This window comes from Silene latifolia, chromosome 1, assembly GCF_048544455.1.
Source record: "Silene latifolia isolate original U9 population chromosome 1, ASM4854445v1, whole genome shotgun sequence".
In the NCBI taxonomy this organism is placed as follows: Eukaryota; Viridiplantae; Streptophyta; class Magnoliopsida; order Caryophyllales; family Caryophyllaceae; genus Silene; species Silene latifolia.
This window is the reverse complement of record NC_133526.1, coordinates 405,005-414,644: the sequence shown is the minus strand read 5'-3', so window position 1 is coordinate 414,644 and position 9,640 is coordinate 405,005. Positions and strand designations below refer to the sequence as shown.

The window sequence follows — 9,640 nt, the reverse complement described above, 5'->3', positions numbered from 1 at the left end:
AATTTCTCCTCCTCATCTTCCTCTGATTCCACCTCAAAACTAACATGGCTTGGACTAAAGCAAATGTGTAATCGTTTGAAAAATAAACGAAAAGCTAAAAGAAGGTGTGGGTATAAGAGAAGGTATATTGAAAGAAACCGAGAGAAGGGTGACGATCAACTTTACAATGATTATTTTTCTCCACAATCAACTTACCATGATAATTTATTTCGCCGAAGATTTCGCATGCGGAAACAACTTTTTCTCCGATTGGTAGATGGTGCAAAGGCACATGATAAATATTTTATCCCAGATAAAGATGCAACAGGAAGGAATGGTATCTCGGGTTTACTTAAATGTACAGCCGCGATTCGTTACTTGGCATACGGAGAGGCGTCTGATAGAGTTGACGAATACTTGAGAGTCAGTGAGTCAACAGCAAGAAAGTCAATTAGAAAATTCACCAATGCAGTCATACACCAGTTTGGTACTGAATATTTGAGGAGCCCAACTGTTGAAGATTTACAAAGGATTTTACAAATCAATGAAGAAAGAGGGTTTCCAGGAATGATTGGTTCTATCGATTGTATGCATTGGGAATGGAAAAATTGTCCAGCAGCTTGGAGGGGTCAATATCAAGGAAGAAGTGGAAAAGCTACGGTCGTTTTGGAAGCGGTTGCGTCAAAGGATCTATGGATATGGCACTCATTCTTTGGCCTACCAGGTTCGTGTAACGATTTAACTGTTCTCCATCGATCTCCTATATTTGACGATGTATTAAATGGACGAGCTCCCCGTGTTAAGTACTCGGTTAACGGTCATCTCTATGAGACCGCTTATTATCTAACTGACGGTATCTATCCGAGCTGGTCCACATTTATCAAATCTTTCCCTCATCCACAAACACCAAAGGAAAGGGTGTTTGCAGCAAAACAAGAGTCCACGAGAAAGGACGTAGAACGTGCCTTTGGGGTATTGCAAGCTAGATTTGCGATCCTTCGTAAACCGGCTCTAACATGGAATTTGCGTATGCTAGAGAAAATAATGAAGACTTGTATCATCTTGCATAATATGATTGTCGAGGACGAACGAGATTCGTACGAAAATTATGAAGATCCGAACCAGTACAATGTTAACGAAATTGAAGAAGGCGAAACTAGTGTCCGAGCTCCAACGCACTTAACAGGACATATTGTCCCAATTGAATTATATATCGCTAATCAAGATCGTTTGGAAAATAGAGTATCCAATCAGTGTCTTACAATAGACTTGATAGAACATAATTGGCATCTCTATCAAAATCGTCCAAATGAGGAGTAATATGTTTGTTCTTTGTTAGTTTTTAATCTTTGTAGTATGTAAGTTTATCTATATGTTTAATTTTTAAGCAATATTTCAATTTAATAAATAAAGAGGGGGTAGGGACCCGCTTAAAATTATTTGTTATTGTGGATGTGTGTTTTGTTAATTAATCTTAAAGACAAAGAAGGAAGGTTTATGGGTGGGCACCCATTTAAGATTAATCTTAAAATTTATGGTTGTGGATGCTCTTAGGGGGAGAATGATAAGGAAAAGCTGGTAAAAACAAACAAGTAAATTATCCCCAACTGAACCTGAAGTTCAGTGGTTTGTTTTCAATATGAAATACATCAAGTAGAGGTTCATGGAATTAGAAATGATGGTATTCATTTGGTTATGAAGATGTATTATGATACCACTTTTATCACCTTATCAAAATGTGATATGTTACATTAAAATATATGGTTTAATTATAGACAGTTTAGCCCTATATGTGGTATAGCGAGCTATACATTAGTCATAGAAAAAATATGTAATGAAAAATTACATTCTTGCCAAATTGAACAATAAAGCACACGTGAAATATAGTGTGAGAGTCATATCGGTTCACATATTTCTAGTAATAAGAAAATGACAAGTTTGGCAGTTGGTACTCCTATGGAGTAAATAAAGTTGGATGTCCCAGAAGTGGCATAGATATCTAAATGATAATAGATGGCCTATATAGAAAAGAAATGGTACCAAATATATTCAGATATCACTGATTCAGTACTGACAATATCACGAGATGTTGAAATTATATATCGATATATTTAAGAAACCGATATGCATTTGCGCGCGGAATATAATGGATTAGATAATGGGGATCTTATAAATAAGTCCAATTTTATTGTCGACACATAATCAATGATTATGAATGAGCTCATGGACCTGAAGTCCATCCATTGACATGAAGTCAATCGAAATTATGAATATTGGAAAGGAAACTGTATAGTTTGCATTATCGAGTCATTATCATGTGCATATAGAGAGTAAGTTTATCATTGCATATTAGTTTTAATATTTAATTTATTATTATTGCATATTTGTTAGCATATGTCACTTAGAACTTAATTTCATATCATATGCATGCACATGTTTCATAATATATAATTTTGAATGGATAATGATGGAAAGGAGAAATATATTTTACTCCTATGAAGATAGCTCCCTGTAGGAGCCTCTTATAAATGATCATCAATTTTTAATGGTTGATCAATTGAGTTATTGAAAACTCATGATACATAAACCTCTACTATACGATTGAAAGATATCGTGATTAATTCCAAAATGGAACATCAAAACTCCTATAGAGTTTATTTGAAAAGTTATTGTCTCAACCTGAAGTTTGAGATATTGAATGAGTTTTTTGCTAAGCATGTGAAATTAGTTTATGGTCCAGAAGTATCATAACGATTAGAATAATGTAGTGAAAATCTACAATGGAAAATATCAATCCATACATATATGGTTTAGCAAAGAAAATCGCTCAAACATATTGGATGAATTATTCAATAATGATCGGATTGATTCTCTTGAAGACAATGAATTCAGGAATGAAAGCTACACTCTTTTTCCCTTCGACTAGGTTTTTTTTGTCCCAATGGGTTTTTCCTAACAAGGTTTTTAACGAGGTAGCACTATAAGCGCATTATTACGCTATAGTTTAGTCATGTCATCATGATTGATTGAGATGACAAATTGTTTTAGACATATAATGTTATGTCGTTTATTGAGGAGAAGCTATATCACTATTGCGGAAGTATTAATTGAAATGAAGACCCAAGAGTTATTCTGAAATGACCATATCCAGATTATGATATCCGAAGAAATATGATATTGAAGTTAACAAGAATTTCTATTAATTGAAGATGTCAAGTTTATCAATTACGATGAATTATAGTTTAATTCAACGATGGAGAAGTTACATCAAAGCATGAATCATTTCAAGTTATATCAAGTTATGTAATCATCAGGGGGGAGTAGACACGCGCTGTACTCTTTTTCCTTATCCATGGTTTTGTCCCACTGGGTTTTCCATGGAAAGGTTTTAACGAGGCAGCTATTATTATGCGTGTTTGAAGATTATTATGTACTCTTTTCCTTTCTAGCGTTTTTCTCATCGGGTTTTTCTAGTAAGGTTTTTAACGAGACATGTTCTTCAATGATGGACATCCAAGGGGAGTGTTATGAATATTATTATAATATGGATGTCCATATCTTATAGGATTATAGAATATATCATCTTATGGAAACTCTACCCATTGCATGTGTATATATACCCCTTATAATGGAATAAGAATATAGTTTTGTCTGCCTTACTTTCTCTCTACCAATTCTCCCCTCTTTATTTCACAACAAAGGCTATAATATCGCTATAATATTGCTAGAATATTAACACTAAAAGGTAAGTAAATAAGATATATTTACATAATATTGTCTCACACACCCCCTTAGTCGAATTGAAAGGTTTATGGACGTTAAAACTGTCGCGAAATTCATCAATTAGAACGGAAGGAAGACCTTTGGTGAAAATGTCTCGTTTTTTTTATTATTTTTAAATGGCAAGTGGAAACATTAATGGATGTGGAGGAGGGGTTTTCGGGGTTGGATGACTAACTTGGTGGTGCTTTGGAGGGTGGTTGATTTAGAGATTTTGAATGGTGGGGAAGAAGGGAGGAGCAGTCGGGATAATGGGGATGAATATATAACCATTTGGGATAATGAGCAGTAATTGAAGGGGAAAGGAAAACGAAAAAATAGTAAAGCAGACAACATAGAAAATGGCGAGATATAATTTCTTTTTTCATTTCCTTGAAATCCAACCAAGCGCCCCGTTATTTTTTATGATTTCTTTAGTAAAATATTCATTTAAGAAAAATATTCCTATGTAAAGTGCTCCACCAATATTATGTAAACAAAATTCCATCAGTCAATGTTATTCCAGTAGAGCAACAAAAGCATATGTTACTAAAACTTGTTAAGATTTGTTGGCAAGTTCTTCAACAACATCATCATAGAAATATCCCTTTCCTTTGGGTTTAGGACCAACATGTGCCTTATAAAAGTCCTCGTATTTATAGCTCTTGTAAAGTGAGGAACTATTTTCTGCTTCGAGAATTGCCTTTGCAGGCTCCACAATACACTCTGGTGAAGGATTTATGAAGAAAATGGCAGTATATCGAGTTTCCCTTGTACTTGCTGCTCTATGTTGCAATGCTTTTAGCTTTCCATTACTAATCACCTACATAAAAATGAAAGAAACGCTAATTAGCCTAAATGCAACCAATAAGTCTTACTTGTGATCGTCTTTTCAAAAAGACCTCTCATAACCCCCCCGACTCTCCCACCTACCGCTTCTGAGAGGTCTTTTAAAGTGACGAAAAGTACAACATAGGTAGACTATACAATTATTTAATAATAATAGTTATATATATTAATGCACCAGTTATACAATTATTTAATAATAATAACTATATATATTAATGCACCAGTTAAGTTGAGCTCAATTGTTAAGTAATCTACAATACTTTGTAATAATAACCTTATCTGTACGCTGTAAAAAGTATGAGGAAGACTTATGTTAGTGTGAATACATGTGCTTATTTCCACTATTTCTATTTTAATTCTGTGCGTAGGAACCTTAACGGAAGAGCCCGTGACCTTGCTCGAAGGGCTATGAGTGAGCACTAGGAAACTTACTTTTCGGGTGCCAAAAAAAAATTTAGGAACTTCTGGTGGTCTATGGTGACACACAATAATGAACAAGACATAATCTTGATGACGATTGGTCGATCGATAGCTATCCTACTGTCAGTTCATTCCAACATTTCATCATAAATTCAAATACCTTCAATTCAAAATCTATGATTTACTAGATAACTTGATATAAAATAAGGCTAATGAGTTAGATCACAAACTTGATGTTTTTGTAATGGTAGCTAGATTTAGTTATGTTGTAGTAAAGCAAACATAGGAAGCTTATGGATTATTCTCGCATTTTGACACATCTTTGTTAATAAAAATTCATCCGTTCTAATTACTTACGGAGTACTATTTAACATTTTTTATTTCTTAAAAATATTTGAATCAAAGATAAATAAATAATTGAGAGAAAATAATAATAATATATGTATTAATAATCAATCAAAGATACATATATAGTCTTTTTTTTGTTATTACGTGTAAAATTTATAGTCTGTTCTCAATTTTTATTTATTTTTTTCTTTAATTCTTTATAAAAGGTATTTTAACAAATGTAAACGGAGGGAGTACATAGGTAAACGAAATAGAGATCCTACCTCGATTTGACTACCCATGAACACCAAGAAACCTTGGGGGGGAGTTTCAACCGTAAACCATTGACCATCCTTGATGATTTGAAATGCTGAGACATTTCCTCCGTGAGCTATGGTTATAACGGTCGGATCTGTATGTTCCGGTTGTCCTACAGTCAAATCCGGGTTAGGGGAAGGTGGATAGTGGTTTACCGCAAGAGCAACACCTTCACTTAGTTCACCTCCGAGGTATTCTCGTTCGAGCCCTAATCCTTCTGATATATGCTCAAGGAGCCTTAACTGTAGGCCTTTCACACCTCTAACATACTCTTCAACCACCTCCCTGAAAAAAGTGACAATCATTAACGTCTACCGCGTTAGCAATACATGAACTTGGTTCCCATTAGTGGTGGAGCGAGGGGGACTAGCAGAGAGCCAGAGACGGTCGCCCCCGCTGAAAAATGAAAAGTTCGAAAATTTTAGTTAACATTTCGAAAAAAAATAAAATTTCCCTTATATTATTATTCGCTCGCCCCCGCTGAAATTTCTCGCCTCTCCTAACCGTAAATCCTAGCTCTGCCACTGGTTCTCATATAACTCAAAATGGAAAGTGTATCAAGTAATGAATTTTAGTTTCACAATAAAATAAAGGTACATATGTTTCGTAAGTCGTGCTTTATTCCTTATTAATCCAAATCAAAGAATAATTAATGAGATTTTCACTCGTTCGAATGTATTCAAAATAATACTTTTATTTCATGATGTAGGTTCTTAATTAAAAAAGTCACTATCCTGGTAAAATGGTGATTTTTGTAGTTGTCGTTTAGTTGACCTAGGGAATAGGCTTACCTAAGAAAATACAAATCACGTGAATTATTTACTACAACAATTCATGTGGATTTATCAAAGGTGTTTGGTTGCCAATGTAGGAATTTCATTCCATAGGCATTTCCAATTACCTAAGGGACGTAAGTACGCCGATTCCCCTTATTGTGTTGGTAATGGAAATTCCTAATTTTTTAGAATGCCTATATTTTGCCAAAAAAAAGGTAGCCAAACGACCATCCGTTGTGAAATCCATGGATTTTTAAATTTTTGTGTTACTTTAATGATAATCAAACGACACCTTAAAAATTAAACATGTTAAGGAAACACTACCCCCGTTCAGGTCATTTGTCTACCTTTAATTTTAGCACAAAGACCAATGACAGAGGACATGACCAATTATTTGTGATAAGTGAACCTTGAGCAAGAAGGATCAAATTGTTCATCAAATGCGCTCGCAAAATAAAAATGTAAACAATTGATGAGATACTCCAAATTAGCATAGAATAGTAAACAAATAAGTGGGACAGAGTCACTAATTCTATGAAGCTTTATTAATCATGAAAAACAAGAAAATTACCTAAAGTTGTGAGGGTTTTGAGGCCAAAATTCCATGCATTTGTCCAAGGGTGTACATTCTACCCTTAGACAATCCTTCCAACAATGAAATTCTTCAGTGTCATAGTTGTAGGTACTTGTATATACTCTACAAATTTTCGCCGTATCCGATTCAATAGGATATTTCGTCTTTTCTTCCACAGGTAACTTAAAAAATTCATCAAAAAATTTCATTGCTTTGTTCATTACCTCTATTGGGATTCCATGGTTGATCACCTGTTCCATAAATTTATATTTCCTTGTTAGTTTTTTCGATTTTCAATATAATGAACCGGTTCAATTGAAGTCAAAGACTCGTTATAATCTGTGCTAAAATATTACAAAAAATATACTCCGTAGTTTATTAAAATGTTTTATCTTCTTATACCGTGATCTCAAAATAACAATGTGTATTGTTCAAATTTCAAAAGTTATTTCTCTTTGATATAGGGCTAAAACTATATTGTATCATTATAGGCTAGTCTTTTGAAATAGGTAGTTATATATAAAAAAAATGAAAATTTGGATTGAATTATGTAGATACGAACCAGAAATATTCCCCAGTCTAGGCTAGCTTTCATTATCGCACTTGTTGAACTATTTTCGTCTTGGAGATCAATGATTGGAATATCGATTTTCTCGGCAGGAACTAAAGAGCAAAAAATGCGTTAGTGTTATTTATAAACGTGATTATGCAAAAAATATATATATATATATATATATATATATATATATATATATATATATATATACAGTGGAGATCCGGTGAGTCCAGGGTTTTAAATGAGTCTGTCCTACCTTTATGAGCCGTCGGATCTGATGGAATAAACGGCTGAGATTCTTCCGTAAAATAGAACAATGTTATCTTAGGAGTCCGCTAAAGATTACACCCAAACAAACGGTCTCTTTTCAACTCTTTGTCTCCTCCTTTACGTATCTCACTCAGTCTTTCTCTCTCTTCTTTTTCCTTTCTCAAAGTCTCGCTAATTGCGCACTTCAATATTAGAACACCTTAAAAAAATCCACAAAACCTCGCATAAAGGCACGCAATGAACAAAGATAGATTTGTAGCACCTACATCATCGAGGAAGGTTTGCTATGAAATCGGTTTGTAATTTGATGTTATATCCATTTTATACCTTAATCATTTGATTTGTCCAATTATAGAATGGATTATTGATCGATTTTTGGTTGATTTGAGTTTGAATTAGGTAGATTCCTGATTTTCGTTTACCTAATATAATTCATTGCTACTTCAATGATTTTTCCTTCAACAATTTGAAAGTAATGTTCATTTCCGAAAAATGTTTGAAGATTCTATTCTAAATAATGCATAACCATGTTTATCGGCATGCTATTTCGTTTATTAAGGTTATTGCTATTGCTGTGGCCAAGTAATTAGTACTCACGTAGTCAATGGTTCTAGTTAGGTTGTTAAGCTTGTCATTCCACCGCTTGATTTAAATTAATGAATTATGTGAATGTATCAGAATATTTCACAGAACAAGTATTAGTCCTTGATTGATTTAAATGGGATGCATAGAGTGAATGTGAACTAATATTGACCAATTAATTTTTCTTGCAGAGCTGTTGAAGGGAAGTTGTATTGAGATTTGTTATCTTTTAATTGAATGATCGATCTTATTAGTTACTTTACGAGTTTGTTTTTCATCTAAGTTTTCTTCGTTTATGCGAAAGCTTAGTCTCTTATAGGTTGCTCATAATCATGTTGTTGGTTCTTATATTTTTACTTCTTAGAGTAATTATTCTCAAGAGTAATTATAGTTACTTCATAGAGTAAGTAATGTTACTCTATAAAGCAACTCTTGTTACATTATCAAGTAGTTATTGTTACTTGGAGAGTGTTACTCTATAGAGTAACTCTTGTTACTTTATCGAGTAATTATTGTTATTTTATAAAATAACCAGTGTAGTTTCGTAGAGTATTCTGATAGAAAGGTATAGTTATACTCTTGGTTGGGTCTTTGTTTGCTAAAAATACTCTTTCCAAAAAGTAATAAAAAGTAAACAAATGAATGAGACACCATAAATTGGAATAGTAAACAAATGGGGATGGAGGGAGTATTTGTTTGTTGTTGTAAAACATAATAGTTGTTACCGTAACACATGTTATGTGTTATTGTAACACAAATTTGTGGTTATTATAACACATGGGAAAATTCATATAGGCATGTATACCAAAATGTAAGTGATAAAATGATTTTTAAAGGTTATTAGCTCAATGGTAGAGCAATGTACAATTTGTACAAAGATGTGGGTTCGAGCCCCGCATAGCCTAATTCTTTGTTCTAAATTATGACTTCATTAATTATTAGTGTTGTTCCCCAAAGTAAATAATGTTAATCTAAAGAATACATGGTGTTGGTCCTTGGAATAATTATTGTTGCTTTATAGAATACTTGTGTTACTCTATATAAAACCTAGCGTCAAAAGACGTTAGTGCTTGCTAACCATTCAGTCAAAACGCACCATTAAATGAATAGGCTATGTGGGACTCGAACCCACATCTTTGTGATGACTTTCACATTGCTCTACCATTGAGCTAATAGCCTTTTAAAATTAATAACTAAAAACTCAATAAAACACATTCAATCATTCCCCTG

At 33.4% G+C, this 9,640-nt stretch overlaps 1 protein-coding gene across 1 annotated transcript; it reads right to left on the bottom strand.

The window, feature by feature from the left end:
- Positions 1 to 4,297: 4,297 nt before the first annotated feature.
- LOC141651542 (protein DMR6-LIKE OXYGENASE 1-like) lies at positions 4,298 to 5,957 on the bottom strand. The gene is made up of 2 exons (XM_074459406.1): positions 5,619 to 5,957; positions 4,298 to 4,561 (listed from the first exon to the last, which is right to left on the bottom strand). The coding sequence occupies exons 1-2, from the start codon at positions 5,955 to 5,957 to the stop codon at positions 4,298 to 4,300; spliced, it is 603 nt and encodes a 200-aa protein (XP_074315507.1).
- Positions 5,958 to 9,640: the final 3,683 nt, after the last annotated feature.

What these genes read in the sequence shown, in the direction of transcription:
- LOC141651542 (XM_074459406.1), bottom strand. Translation starts at nt 5,957, where the DNA reads ATGATTGTCACTTTTTTCAGGGAGGTGGTTGAAGAGTATGTTAGAGGT. An exon ending in TCATGGGTAGTCAAATCGAG is followed by an intron (nt 4,562 to 5,618) that starts GTAGGATCTCTA and finishes ATTTTTATGTAG; the next exon opens with GTGATTAGTAATGGAAAGCT.